The sequence below is a fragment of the Aquarana catesbeiana genome, linkage group LG09, assembly GCF_042186555.1.
Source record: "Aquarana catesbeiana isolate 2022-GZ linkage group LG09, ASM4218655v1, whole genome shotgun sequence".
Classification (NCBI taxonomy): Eukaryota; Metazoa; Chordata; class Amphibia; order Anura; family Ranidae; genus Aquarana; species Aquarana catesbeiana.
The window spans coordinates 265,976,209-265,993,015 of NC_133332.1; the positions used below are offsets into that span (position 1 = coordinate 265,976,209).

The window sequence follows — 16,807 nt, forward strand, 5'->3', positions numbered from 1 at the left end:
TAAAACAATCCATTCAATGTACATAAAATCTCAGCAGACCCTTGCACTACATAGTTGATGGTAGATCTACAATGTATAGATTATAATTGTGTATGGTTGCTAATTTTTAGGGGGAAAAAGTTACCCAAAGTTTCAAGCCTGATTCTAAAATATTCTTCGAATGTTTTCGACAAAGTGGGGAATGGTTAAAATTCTAGGTTTTTATTTTTGCCTATGTCCCTATTGGAGAAAGTTTTAACAATTTCCTGCCAGGATAGGAAGTGATGGGAAATGACCCCACAATATCTCCCCAATGGGCTCTCAGGAATAGAAACCTCAGAAAAACGCTAACTTTTCCAATATCAAAAGGGAAATAAATGATTGGAGTAGGGCTTTAATAAATAGGAGATCTAAAATAGAGAAACCATTTCAAAAGAAATAAGAGGGACATTGAAGTGCAATTCATGGAAGTGATCTGAGTGCACACACTCAATATAATATAAAGTATATATTGGCATAGAATATATCTCTATCAAGTGTGTGTATATATTATATACACTATCTGTATTTCTTTAGTTATCTTTTTAACCTCAAAGTGTGACTTTACAACAAAGCAAACTAGAGGTGTCATTCATTGCAGCCAATTAAATTCTAGCTGTGCTACACCTTAAAAAAGCAAAAGAGAGGAAAGCAAACAGTTGATCGGTGGTCAAGGATATTGATGCCAATTTTCACTGAACATTTGTAGAATGTAGCCCATTTTTTTTTCTTTTTGCCAGGGGAGCTATTAGTTAATTTACATATCTACAGTTCTGACAATGAATATGAGCAATTCTACTGAAAAATTGATGCATTGCTTGAAAGTTGATAATTACCATTCACAAGACATACCCGTGAGTTCCAGCTGTGCCCCTTGTGGCTAAATTGTGTTTAACACCATTTAGGCAAATGTTTTATTTTTTTTATTTTTTTTTTATTTTTTTAAAGAGCCCTTCACTAGAGCTTTTGGTCAAACTAGTCATTTTCCTTTAAAAGTCGGTTTGACCAACCTGATGTCAGTGATTGGAAAAACAGGGAATAATAGGAAATTGAAACCTTATTTTTTTTAAATAAAAACTCTCTGTTTTTAATATGATTTAAAATAAATTAAGATGTATCGTTACATTTGCCATATTGCTTTATTTTGGCAATATACATGTAGATATTTTTTATCAGCCCAGGTATTTTTAAAAAATAAATACATAAACATTAGACTTTTTTTTAACAAATTAAATTTTTTGCACAAATTATTTTGAGAACAATTTAAAAAATTCAGAGACTGATTGGAAACATTTGTATACAGTTGGGCTTTGTTGAAACACACAGCAGGAAATGCTTAGTATATTTATTGATATAATGTATAATGTATAAAATACATTATTTAAAAAATATCATGACAGAGCACATATGGAGCTTTAAGTTAAATCAGTGCACAAAAAAGAGAAACGAACAATAAACAAAGTAATAAATGCAATCATGCATCTGGAAGTTATAAATACTATGCAAGACTTAAAATATATTTATAAAAAAGAAAACAAATATATATTTTTTTACACCAAAACACACATATAAATATTGTAAATTATCAACACTAACGAAAAAATAAAATTACCACAATAAATATACAAATATATGAATATCTAGAGCTGGAATGCCCTGGTAATCATCTTGTCCCTGGCATTAGTAGTGTTAAAGGAAGATTTAAAAGGACAGGTCTTTTCAACAAGAAGTTACTTTACTGTAACTTTTTATATAGTTAGGCATTAAATGGATGGCATTTCCAAGCTTTTTTCTTTTTCTTTTTTTTTTTTTTTTGGTCTCTAAAAAAATGATTCTTGAAATCTGCAAAAAAGCATAATTCAATGCTAATGACATTTTATTTTTTAAAAGTAATTACAGGTTTTGCCCCTATTTAAGGGGTTTTCTAACTACTTTGACTTTAAAATACACACTTTTTTTTTTTTTAAAGAAACATACATTTAATAAGCTTATTTACAACATTTATGGAACTAACATAACCAAATGTAATGGTAATGGACATTATTTTCTAGGTCACCGGTGTAACCTTTGTATGACAAGTTCAAGTCGGCCACTTAGATTTAGACTCAGCAACCTATTAAAGGAACAGTGCAGCAAAATAAGAAAGCAGCAGATTCCAAAAAGAGGTTGCAAGCATTTTATATCTATAAACATAATTATGAAAAAAGGTCTGGCATTTTTTGCACATCTTAATCTGTGCAGAGAAAAAAAAAAAACAGTATAATATATCTGAATTTATTTGACAGGCTTGGGATAACAAATCCACACCATTCGGAGACCTGGTAGCATTGGAAGGGTCAACCTGTTTATTGGCAGCAAGTCTGTTATTATTAAGACAAAATCCCTCGTCTTCCAGATAATCAATTCTCAATACCCTTTTCTTACCAAGCAGGGATCAAGTCATGCCCGACCCTCTTGGGACAATATAAAAAAAATCTTAATATTGTGCTGCCCTTTAAATTACTAATTAATGGATAATACTGTTGAACTACCCTACAAATATTTGTATAACCTGCAGAGGTAAGCCTTATTTTTTAAAGATAAAAAAAATTAGGAAGCAAGTGTGCCTGTGATAAAAAAAAAAAACATAACATAAAATAACATAAAAATAACATAAGGATTACCATTACAAAATGTTCATTTTTTTCGCTTCTGAGCTCATACTAGAGCAGTGGAAGCTATTCTCTGTTGCAATCCAAACTATTATCAGCGGCAAAATTAAACAAAGCGTTTCTGCAGGATTTTCACGAAATTAGAATGCAAATGTCATGCGTGGAAGCGCTTATTGCAGTTCAATTTTCCAATGTGCATTACTTCTTGCGGCCAGCAGGGGTCAGAGTTTCAACACGGTTTGAACATTCCCTTCTCGTTATCATTGCTTACACGCTGACAATTGAACAGCATTTAAGCCACAATTATTAAAGCTTTGGTTTCTTGTTATTTTTTTGTTATTTTTTTAATGTATAAAATAAAGCAAGATGTTCAAGACGATTCAAGAAAATTTTAAAAATAAAATAGGATAAAAATAAACATTACTTTTGGAACAAATGCTGACAAATTGCTGGGCTAACTGGAGCAAAGTTGTGAAGAGTTGCTCTTAGCAACAAATACAGCCTCTGTTGTATTTGTAAAATTGCAATTATTGCCTTGAGTGACAGATGTGCTTTGGATTTGGGTTGTTTTGCTTGGGTTTTCAGTATTGAATTCAATGTCTGCAGTAAATACGTGAAAGCAGTGAAGAATACTGGCTTTCTCAAAAACTATTTATATGAATGGGGGGGGGGGGGGCAATGCTGTAAAAACATTCTTTAGTGACATTACACTCTTTGCAGAAGTACCTGTGATCAAGGCATCCCTTTTTTCCTCGTTGTTTGCCTGCAGTCTGCAGACTAATCAGCTTCCTAGGTAGAGGCAATGGAACCAGATATAAATGAGAACCAGATTCCTGGTGGCACAGCTCTAAGAAGCATGAAATGTCTGCAGAATTGGGAATAAAACTGGATTATTGCCACCCTGATACAGTCAGGAATTATTTTGATCTGGGCAGTGAGTTAACTAGATATTTAGACAGCTTGTACTCTACCTACCATGTATTTTTCTTATATTTTACAACAGATTGTTAGATTTCGCATAGCAAATCCGTCTAATAGAATCCGTAAGAATGCTTTTTCTTTTTTTTTTTTTTTTTTTTTTGGAATGGATAGGCAAGCCGCATGGGGAGTGATTGGGTGGCTGAGAACAAGCTGCATTTCAGTTATGCGTAAATTAATTCGATATTTAAATGGGTTATAGGTTAAATAGATATTTTCATCTTTCACATATAAAGAAAGAAAGAGAGATGAGAAGAAAGAGAGAAAGAAAGAGAGAAAGAAAGAAAGAGAGAAAGAGAGAAAGAAAGAGAGAAAGAGAGAAAGAGAGAAAGAAAGAGAGAAAGAGAGAAAGAGAGAAAGAGAGAAAGAGAGAAAGAAAGAAAGAAAGAAAGAAAGAAAGAAAGAAAGAAAGAAAGAAAGAAAGAAAGAAAGAAAGAAAGAAAGAAAGAAAGAAAGAAAGAAAGAAAGAAAGAAAGAATATAGGCTCACCCATACTGAGTAATAACCATACTGTAATCCTAGTCTTGTGATTTATATCTGCATCTTCAGGATTTCTCACCGAAGAAAGAGATGAAGGAATTAAGAGAAAGAAAGAGATGAAGGCACCAAGATAAAGAAAGAGATGAAGGAATGAAAAGAAAGAAAGAGATTAAGGAATGAAGACAAAGAAAGAGATGAAGGAATGCAGACAAGGAAAGAGATGAAGGAATGAAGAGAAGAAAGAGATAAAGGCATGAAAAGAAAGAGATCAAGGAATTAAATGAATGAAAAGAAAGAAAGAGATGGAGGAATGAAGAGAAAGAAGGAGATGAAGGCATGAAAAGAAAGAAATGAAGGAAATAAATGAATGAAAAGAAAGAAAGAGATGAAGGAATGAGATGAAAAACTGAAGAGAAGGAAAGAGATGAAGGAATGAAGAGAAATAAAGAGATTAAGCAATGAAGAGAAATAAAGAGATTAAGGAATGAAGACAAATAAAGAGATGAAGGAATGAAGAGAAAAAAGAGATGAAGGAATGAAGAGAAAAAAGAGATGAAGGAATGAAGAGAAGAAAAAGATGAAGGCATGAAGAGAAAGAAAGAGATGAAGGAATGAAAAGAAAGAAAGGGATGAAGGAATGAGGAGAAGAAAGAGATGAAGGAATGGAGAGAAAGAAGGAGATGAAACCATGAAAAGAAAGAGATGAAGCAAAGAAGAGAAAAAAAGAGATCAATGAATTAAATGAATGAAAAGAAAGAAAGAGATGAAGGAATGAAGAGATGAAAGACTGAAGAGAAAGAAGGAGATGAAGGAATGAAAAGAAAGAAAGAGATGAAGGAATGAAGAGAAAGAAAGATGAATGAAATAAATGAGAAGCAAGAGATGAAGGAATGAAGAGATGCAGGAATGAAGAGAAGGAAAAGGAAAGGAAATATAGACTGACCCATTATACCTTCCCTCTATATTCTACAACAAACAAGCGCTGAAGACTAGGATGATTAGGAATGTAATTCTGATTTGTGCTTATATGTGTAACCCCAAGATAAATCCACAGTGCTCTCTCCTCCACTATAACACTGAAGGGCTTCCAGCTCATCCTCTGTCTAATATGTGGCCACCATGACAAGCTGCTACCACCTCCTGGGAATGGAGGAAGAGGGGGTGCGATGTGGAAGGAGACACAGAATAGACGGAAACAGAAAAATAAGATGCAGCATAGACAGGAGAATACAGTATATAGAGCAGTGCACAGCAGCCACATGAACTGAAGTCTGGACCATAGACCGCCTCGGCTCTGACTTGTAGATTCAAGATTAGGGTTATGTACCATGGAAACGTAGTTTGCTTTAATAGGATGAAGAGGGAAGATAGAAAAAAGAAAGGGAGAGGAGAGGAAGAGTAAAAAAGGAGAAATTTCATAACTAGGGAAAGAAAGAAAGAAAGAAAGAAAGAAAGAAAGAAAGAAAGAAAGAAAGAAAGAAAGAAAGAAAGAAAGAAAGAAAGAAAGAAAGAAAGAAAGAAAGAAAGAAAGAAAGAAAGAAAGATTTCATAGTCCTAGATATATCTTTTTACAGAAGTGTGTGATTTTCATATCAGGTCTCATGCAGCATAAATTGACCTCAATACCCTAGCAGGCTATAGTCTGCAATCAGATATCTGGCACATGGACACATGCAGAAGCCCCTCCGACTTTAGTGTAAAGAATTGGGGACTCTCCACTTGCAGTAATTATCCCTTACAGTCCATTTATCTTGCCTGGCTGTTCCTCGCTTTATTTCTTCTCCTTTTTAAACAGAGGAATTACTGAACCTGAAGCACTCCAAACCTGGCATAGCTTGATTTTCCAAGTCAAAGGGACCAGCCAGCTTTGAAGAATCCCACTCAAAGGGACCCCCCTCCCCTCCAAGACTCACCCGATGGCAAAAATTCCTCTTATACAAATACCTGTTCTCAAAATCCCAGGAGGAACTATTATTAAGGTTAAATAAGAATGGTCCTTCCACCTACAACAATAGACACAATCCGTAACATATACCTGGGTATTCCAAAATTACTGTACAAAGCAAAGCACAAAATGCATACAAAATAAATCGGGACTGTTTGATTCCATTTTTTCTTATCTTTTATGTTATTGCATTTAGATTGTTTAGACATAAAAAAGCAAATAAGCGATCTACGACATTTTAGTGGGTAGGTTTACATTCTGCCGAATGTACTTTGGACATTTCCATCCACAATCTCATTCTTGCGATGGAAGCTTTATGTCCTTTAAAAAATAAATCTGTAAAACACCTTAAAGTATTTAGACATTTAGGGAAAGAATGTCTGATCAATAACCGATAATGAAAAGGGATTTTCTGGAAGGTGTTTATTTATTTTTTTTTTTTACCCTTTTGAAATCTCCCGTTGAGGCATGAACTGTCTTCAGCCTATTGGGCAAAACGTAGAATGTCATGGTCCCAAATTTAAAAGACCCCCTTCTTGGGCAAAATGTCCCTCCCCACTTTAAGCCACCGTAACCAGACCATCAGATCAGACAAGGACTGCCTAGAAATAGAAAAAAAAGAGGTGCTTAGGTGGATAGGCAGATATATGTGGCAGATATTGTACCTTTGTATCGATTAGCTACATATCTGTGAGGACTTTCATTTATCCAGGTCATGGTGTGGTGGACTAACTACTACTGGATGCCCATATAGCTTTATAAGCTTCAGTGGTAGTAGTTAGTCACACCATGACTTGTTTGTATGTATGTAAGTAGAGTATGTATGCCTTACATACACAATCCTAATATATTTCTGTATGTATATATATATATATATATATATATATATATAATGTTTTTTTATTTTGTGCATCTATCTTTCTATCTACCTACACATACTCACAGATATAATACAGATGCACAAAGAACGATAGTACACACACATATATACTCTATCTACATTCATATATTTTTTTTCTATCCTCACAGATATACAGATTCGCGAGAACGAATAATACAATAATAATAATAATGATAATATATATATATATATATATATATATATATATATATATATATATATATATGTATATATATATATATATATATATATATATATATATATGTATATATATATATATATATATATATATATATATATATATATATATATATGTATATATATATATATATATATATATATATATATATATATATATACACACACACACACACATACCAGAATTCTACAAGTACACATTTGACATTACACTGGAGCAGTCGGTACTCATCTAATTTTAATGATGAGTCTGCATTGTCTTCAGAATTTTCGATTTTTTGCAAATTTCCAAACAAAATAAGTAAAGCGTTCATTTTAAAGAAATCTAAATTTATTTCTCAAGCTGGTTTTAAATGCCTGTTCCATTGGTGACATTAGAATCACACTTTTTTTATACTATGTAAAAAATGGTCTTATCAGGCTCAGACTTAAAATTGCGGACAGGCAAAAAAAAAAAATGTAATTAAGTAATATTTACTGTTTTGCATAAATCATTTTGCCTTTACAAAATTAAAATGAGGAAAAGATAGAAAAAAAGCAGCAACCTTATCTAGAGAACGGTGGCTAGAAGATAAATATTGTCATTTAAAATGCAGACGTATCTGATGGCAAAATCTGAAGAAGCGCCTTCAAAGCAGGATATTAAAGCAGCATTGTGTGATATTGCTACTAATGTGCGGGATAAATGGGAATTCTCGGTCTGCCCTGAACGCTCCTCTGCTATCAGCTGGGATCGCCAGGTGCAGTTTTGGGAGGTCACTGAATTCGGAATCTTTTGTGCTCAAAGACAATGAAGACACACTTCTCCTGCTCACACATAATAGCATCAATATCAACACCCCCCCCCCCCCCCCCCTTAAAAAAAAAAAAAAAAAAAAAAGACAAACTCATTATTCACAATTTCACAAACTCTTCTTTTCTCTCTAAGCGGAAAATTCCTTTAAAAAAAGGTTGATTAGACCAAAAATCAAATAATCGAGCATATTTTTTCAAGTCGTTTTTACCTTGCAAAACATCAACCAGCCATAGATGAGTTAAAACACATAAAGTAATTGAGAAAAAAAAATGAATGTATGTTTTTTTTTTTGTCAATATATATAGGGATGGTTTTATTTTTTTCTATTGTCACACACATATAATAATAACAATAATAATAACAATAAGAAGAAGAAGAAGAAGAAGAAGAAGAATACATGCATAAATTCCCTGTGTTCTGTAAACTACTACTACTACTACTAATAATAATAATAATAATAATAATATACTTTCAATGGATATTTGCTGTGTTCTGTTGCACAACACATAAGATAGAATATATATATTATATATATATAATAAATATTCAGGTACCAGTCTATTTTCTATTGTCACACTTCTTCTCCTACTAATAAGAGCAGGCTTTGAATTTAGAGGCACCTATGAAGGTACTTTAGGCAATGCCATTGGGTTTATGCATTCAACAGAGCTATTTTTTGGTAAATGGATTTAGCACATTCATTGCAATTTACCTGCTGCCACCAACCAGAACTGCACTGAACATTAATTGTCTCATGCATTAAAAAAAGTGTGTGTGTGTACATTTTATATATATATATATTATATATATTTATTTATTTTCCTTCCTTCAAATTTACCTTCTATCTGTGTTCTATTATCCCACACCTAATAATATCCCTGAGCAGGCTGTACATTTATTTGCACCCATATAGATATTTTAGGTCATGGTATTAAACCCCTGCATTCATTACAACTATTTTTGATAAGTGCTTTTGGCACATTCATTGCAATGAACCTGCTGCCACCAACCACAAACTGCAAATGAACAATTATTCCTCCCCACGCACTGAAATGATTACAAATTTCGTATATTTTTACATGAAAAAAGTCACAAACAGAATAAAAAAAAATAATAATTTCTACATACCCCATATGCGCAGGTGTCCATAAGAACATTTATCAGCTACATAAAAATATCTAATTTCAGCGTAAAAAAAGGTAATAAAGAAAGAAACTGGGAGCCTATGGTATATTGACTCAGGTGTCAGGCGTACCCTTTATTTTTAATTATAACCTGCCTTTTTAATTCCTAGGGAGAAGTTAAAAAAAGGAGGGGGGAAGTAGGAGTTCAGGAACAGAAAACAGTTTGGGACCCCCCTTTCCTAAATTGTTAGCAAGGAATGCAAAAGTGCAGTGCAACCGCATCACAGGCGCGGAGGGATCTCAGCTGCACAGCAAGCAATAGAGTTCAAATGTCAGCAAGTTTGGAGAGGGAGAGGGAGAGAGAGAGAGAGAGGAGGTGACTGGGTGGAGTATCCATCCGCTTTAGCGATCCCTGCTGAATGCTGATCTTCAGGACTGTGCATGGCACACAGATCAGGCTCTCTCTCTCCCTGGACATCCTACAGAGAGCCTTCATTGGGATTTATCACCCCCCCCTCTCTTCACCCTGGCTTTTGGAGAGCTGCTCACCCTGTCACCCCCTCGGTCTCCCCCCTTTGGATCTCTCCACCCTTTCCCCCCCAGATCAGAGGCAGGTGATCCTTTAGCAGCCCCCCTCTTCCTCATTGTGTTGTCTATGTAGCTCCTGTGGATCAGTCTTCAATCATGAGCAGACTCATCTGAATAATAGCCCCCATGCAGGATTTGGGATAAGGATCCAACTTGCAACTGCCAACCAGCCCAGGAGTCAGCGAACTTCTTCCTAAGTGATCTCTGTGTGTTGCTGATATTCTCTCTGCAGCGGTGCGGGGGACTGGAACTCTAGGCTGAGCTTGCTATGGATATTGCAACAGGTCCTGAGTCCTTAGAGAGGTGCTTTAACAGGGGGCAGAGTGACTGTGCCAAGATGCTGGACAGTATTAAAATGGAAGATCACCCACTCAGGGCTACCACGGCCACATTAGGAGTTCTTCTGGGTAAGTGTCAGCTCTTCTGTCTAGTAAATGATGTCTGGATGTTGCATGCTTATCAGGGTCTTCAGAAATTCAAAAAACGATAGACTACACTCACACTACACTGGGATTTTACTGAGCCTACTACAGGAACTGAAGCTCATTAAATTAGGGTTTCTGGGACAGTTATCACATACCTTACAACCTGATTGCACAACCTCCCACAACAAATATGTAGTGTATGTGCCTGCACGGTTGGATACAATCTGGATAGTCTAGGCAGCTCGTGATATAGTTTTCAGGAATTGCAATGTCAGATTGTAACGTGAATGGTGAGCCTAAGACCCCATACACACTATACAACTTTTGTTGTCTGATTTCCTTTAGATTTACCAAAACCATGTAGTGCAAGGGCCTGCCTGATTGCATACAAATTGAAACTCTAAGGTTTGACCTCATATTATATGGTTTTGTTAAATCTAAAGGAAAAAACTAAAGAAAAATTTTGTATAGTGTGTATCCAGCTGTAGGCTGGCCATACATTATACAATTTTCTAACAATGTTCTGTACAACTTCTGTACAATTTCCTTTAGATTTATCTTCAACTATGTGGTGCAAGGGCCTTCCTAATTGGGCACAATTTAAAGAGTTGTTTAGTTTTGACCTCATATTATATGGTTTTTGGTAAATCTAAAGGGAAATTACAATTACAAGAAAATTGTATAATGTATGGACAGCCTTACACACATTTTCCTTTTCCGTTCAATCTCTCCTGATATTAATAACAAATCGATAGTTGACAATCCAATCGATCGATCGATGTGCCATACACAGAGAAGTGGATTTCGATCGATAGTTGGATGATATGACAATAAATTGTGAATCGTATTTCTGATTCCATCATGCAATCTCCTAATCTGATCGATCGAAATACGATCATATTCAGAACCAAAGGATTTTGGTGCTGCCAATCTGTTCAAAACAATCGTTCATTTTCCAACTCAGCCGATCAGCTCGGTTTGATCGAATCAGATCTAAATCGATAGGAAGTAAAGCTATTGATTGGATAATGAAAGCCACCATTAGAGTAATATAATATAATATAAAATAACCTAAATACCTAATAACCTAACAGAAAATAACACAACCTTAATATAAAATAAACTAAAACAAAACAGCAAGTGCAAGTAGTAGTTATCTTCTGTCAGGCTACCCTCTGCACAGATACAAAGTCACTTTTCTATAGTTTGTTCAGCACCATACAATACATAGCTAAAACACTAATAAAACAATCTAAATTAAATACATACTAAAACATTGCAGTGACAACCTCTCTATATTAAATACACACTGTGTATCATTGTAAAGCAAGCACAGTATGTATATGTATAGCCAATGTTTTCATATATATGCTTCAATACAAAATACTACAGTACTGTAATGTAAAAATCACTATTTATTTTTATGGTCTTGGATAAATGCATTATTGCATCTGCCCTAAATAAGAAACATATGTAACACAGCAGTATATATAATAATAATAATAATATATATAAAATGAAGGTTACATATTGATATAAATATGTATATTTTGAAAATAAAACAATACCAGTGGTATTTGGGTATAAATTATTATTATTATTATTAGTATTAGATAATAAGTAAAAAAAAGCAGCCAGGATACATAGCTAAGTCAATTTGTATTTTTATGTTATATTGGGGTTATTATTTACATTACATACATATACAATACATTGTTTTATACATAACTGTAACTTTCTGTTACAGTTGTAAGCAAAATAACATGTTATCTAACGTGTAGATACATATCTGTAGGTTTATTATTACAGAGTATTAATGTAAATGTACATCAGTAATGCTCAACAAGATAAGGCCATTCTGTTAAGATATTATCATTCTGTATTTACACCAGGAGGACTAATACGACAGGTATAGGAAAAATAAAAGTAACTGCCTTGTTAAAAAACAAAAACAAAACACCCCTACAGTTTATTTAAAAGAATATTTTTGTGTTAAGAACATACACACACACACATATATATATATATATATATATATATATATATATATATATATAATTTTTTTTTTTTTAACGTAATACTTACTATTTGTATAGTATTGAGTTTAATTGACGACAATGGATACACATAAGGTTTTGATCTGCTGCACGACTTGTGGTAGGTATAATGACATCTAAGAGATAAGCCTGTCACACACGTGTTTTATCCATCTATCTATCTATCTATCTATCTATGTTATATTGATATCTTATTGAGCATTTACTGATGCACAATTGCACAATGATACATCAATGGATACACACGAGGCTTTGATCTGTCCTGTGTGAACTTTTGGTAGTTATAATAACATCTTCTAGGGGATAAGCCTGCTACACACGTGATAGATAGCTATATATATATCTATATATATATATCTATATATATATATAGATATATATATATCTATATATATATAGATATATATATATAGATATATATATATATATATATAGCATTAGCATTGTAAATTTCTCCAGCTCCAGTGAATACACAAGGCTTTGATCTACTGTGTGGACTTTTGGTAGGTATAATGCCATCTAAGTCTGATCTTCCAGTATGATGTGACCACCATTGATCATAGGTGTCCTGTGTCCCCCCCCCCCCCCCCACTCCTCCCCAGGCTCAGAGTGCCAGCACCAGGCAGTGTGCGAGGGTTGCCAGCGACCCATCTCAGACCGCTTTCTGATGAGGGTGAATGAGTCGTCCTGGCATGAGGAATGTTTGCAGTGTACAGTATGTCAGCAACCTCTCACCACCAGCTGCTATTTCCGGGACAGAAAGCTCTTCTGCAAGCAAGACTACCAACAGTAAGCAAGTTTGATGTCTATTACCTGATATATACATATGGTATAAGGTATTATAACTTCCAGCCCAGCCACTGATTGCACATGGGCAACAGCTTGGCATGCACCAGGGTCCATGGCACCTGGGAATTTACACTCTGTGAATCAGCTTCTTTTTCTTGCCATACTGACCCCAAGACTATTACTGGTTTTATGCTATACATAGGTAAAGAATATTATCTATAAGGTAAAAGATACTACAACTTCAAGTGCATCAATTGTTGTCACACTCACCAGGGAAGCAACCTGGCACTATAAGGTCCATGGCACCTGGGCCTTTTTCTATTCGGTGAATCAACTTCTTTCTCATTAACATGCTGACTTCGATTTTTATTGCTAGTGTTATGTTATATCCTACATAGACATAGGCAATGTATATTATTTAATATATACACCGGCACTACAACTTCCAGCGCAGTCACTGCTCATCAGAAGTACCAGGGTACGAACCTGTCACCAGGGTCCATGGCACCTGGCCATTTCCACTCTGTGAATTAACTTCTTATCCAATGACATAATGACTTCGACTTTTATTGCTAGTGTTCTGTTCAATCCTGCATCATTACTATATGCACAGACAGAAAAGGGTACTACAACTTCCAGCACAGTCACTGCTTTCACATTTCTCAGAACTTAGTACCAGGGTACCAACCTGGCACCAAGGTCCATGGCACCGAGCAACTTCCACTCTGTTAATCAACTTTTCTCACCTTGACATACTAATTGCTATGCTCTTTCCTATAGACGCGTGTTATATACCACAATAAACACGATTTTTTAGGACATTTTCTGAAAATAACTATCTCAGTGTGTCTTTTCCCTGATCTACATAACTTCACTTTCTATTTATGAGCAGAGTGAATGATTGAAATTCAGCCTAGGATAATGGGAGGGAAGGAGGTAGATCTCTCAGATAAACAGGCTATTGTTCTGTAGACGGATTCGGCTATAGAGCTCTATTTGTTCACCTGCATCCCTGAGCGGGGCATTCACCAGCAGGCTTTACCTACAGATGGAGGAAAAAATGATGTATAATGAAATTATATACATATAAAATAAATAATGATATATAATATCATATATACAAAAACAATACATTTATAAATAAAGAAGAAGGCCGGGACATTCAATACATGTGTATGTGCATAACATTCAATGATATATCATACACATGCAAATAAATAATAATAAATATATATATATATATATATATATATATATATATATATATATATATATATATATATATATATATATATATATATATATATATAATATTTACCCAAGGTTCCCATTCTAATCCAGTTAAAAAATATATTTGAATGTTAGGTGAAAGTTGTGTGAAAATAAATAAACAGACCCCTTCCAGTCTTAGCTTATATGGTAATAGCCCCTGTGCTATATATTTCCTCCCATGGGACATTAAACAGCAGCGATGTCTTCTCCACACTCAAAAAGTTAACTGTGGCCGAATTTGAATGTTTATGACACCTGCTCTGCCATTGTCTATAGATAAATAATAATATCACAGCAGGAGTTCAGAGGATAGAAGGACCGTTCTGTATTCTACAGAAAATAATCATAATGAACATATCCATGTTCTACATGGAGGAACAAATGCTGAATGCGGTGCACATATTACTGCATGAGAATATCCCTGTACGATCAGGATTTTGAATAGACTGGTGATTTCACCCATTGGGTTGTATATAGCGTACATTATACATACATATCTATCTATCATATATATATATATATATATATATATATATATATATATATATATATATATATATATATATATATATATATATATATAAATAAATGCGATGTGTGTGTGTGTGTGTGTGTGTGTTTAATACAAAGTTATGTATCAGATCGATACAACTTAAGTAAATATAGATGGAAAAATAAAACCAATTATATAGATATACGTTGTGTAACTATATATACATAGCACGCAGATAGTTATGTATAGATACAAGTTATGTAGACAAAGACAGAAAAATATATATCTATAATAAATTCAAAGTGTGTGTGAGTGTGTACGTAGTACATAGATAGTTATGTATCAGTTAGATACTAGTTATGTAAATATAGATACTTGGCACTTAGATAGTTATGTATAGATACATGTAATGTAGAGATGGATAGAAGATAGAAAATAACATCTGTATGTGTAATATATGCCATGAAGTATATAGCCAGATACAATTTATGTAGCGATAGACAGGAAATATGTGATAGATAGATAGATAGGTTTGTATGTGTAGGCATAGTACATAGATAGTACATAGAGTGTAGGGTAGTACATGGATAGTTATGTATCAGATAGATACAAGCTATGTAACTATAAACAGCACATACAGTTATGTACAGATACAAATTATGTTAAGAGATATAATAATATATAAATGTATGCTGTTAGTATAAAGATAGAAAGATACAAGTTATGCACAGATAGATAGATAGATAGATAGATAGATAGATAGATAGATAGATAGATTTTTATGTAGAGTAGATGGTCTAGATGTTACATACAGATGGATACAAGGCATGTAGAGATAGATCAATACAACTTATGTAGTACTTAGTTATGTAGCACACACACACACGTACATGAATAACATATTTTGCAATAGGTGTAATTAATTTTGCTGTGACATTTTGGTACACGTTCCCTTTTATTACTATTTCCCCGATATATGATTCTTATTTTAACTCCATTTCATGTTACGCACGCAGCATGCCAACCCCCGACCCCCCCCCCCCCACCCCCCTCATTGTATCCCAGCACTACAAAGCTCATTATTTATTACATCTCCCCCATAATTGGTTGAATTGAAATCACATTTTCCATCGATTTTTATTCTTTCTAAACCTACAGTAGGTATGGCGAGATCATTAGGTTGTTCCCGATATAATATCATTTTTTTTCCTGCATACATTCAGCTTGGTGCCAAGTTCTACAAATTATAGAGGAGTCGGGATTTGTTTCTGATGATTTTACTATTTGTTATAACGTAACCCCCCCCCCCTTACGTTTTTGATAGCCTATTGTTTATAACTATTCGGGATACTGAAATAGAAAAGTTTTCATTTCTTGCCCCCCCCCCCCTTTTTCTCCGACTCTCCCGACCCCCCACAGCTCCGACTCCCTCACCCCGCACTGTTTACACACATTAGCCCCCACCGAGTTACAGTTTGGAAAAGAAAATATGTTTGTTTTCTCTCTCCCTTGCTAATGAGGTCACCTTCCAATCCTTTCTCTACTACAAAAGAGCAAAGAAATTCCATTTCTTTTACCGATGGATCTTTTAATCGGTTCCCTTTTTGAGGCTGCAGCGCTAGGAGTGCGACTATCATGCGACTATCGTGTATTTCTTATAAGAAGTATATATAAAGTGATGGATAATTCTATGACACCGCTTCAGATCTTACTCCACCATACTGATGTCTAGGTGAAATCACACTCAATAAATTGTGTGTGTGTGTGTGTGTGTGTATATATATGTATATATATATATATATATATATATATATATATATATATATATATATATATATATATATATATATATATACACATACACACACACACACACACACACACAGACAATATAAATTGAGATATAGACCTATTGTATGAAAAATCAATCAACATAATATCAAATATACATTGATGGAGTTTAAATTTGTATATATGTGTGTAAGCATATATATCTATATACTGTACAGCAAACATATCTGAGATATACTGTATGTCATTATATAGGTAATATTATGTTGATATGTGTGTGTGTATGCATTGCCATGGACCT

General features: G+C 34.1%; 1 protein-coding gene across 1 annotated transcript in view; it reads left to right on the forward strand.

Annotated features, from left to right (window-relative positions):
• The first annotated feature begins 9,353 nt into the window (after nucleotides 1-9,353).
• LMX1B (LIM homeobox transcription factor 1 beta) overlaps nucleotides 9,354-16,807 on the forward strand; it is a 260,949-nt gene continuing 253,495 nt past the window's right edge. The window contains exons 1-2 of the mRNA XM_073600325.1: nucleotides 9,354-10,086; nucleotides 12,764-12,950. Of these exons, the coding sequence (XP_073456426.1) occupies nucleotides 9,948-10,086; nucleotides 12,764-12,950 (326 nt within the window). The 5' untranslated portion in view covers nucleotides 9,354-9,947. The remainder of the gene's footprint in view (nucleotides 10,087-12,763; nucleotides 12,951-16,807) is intronic.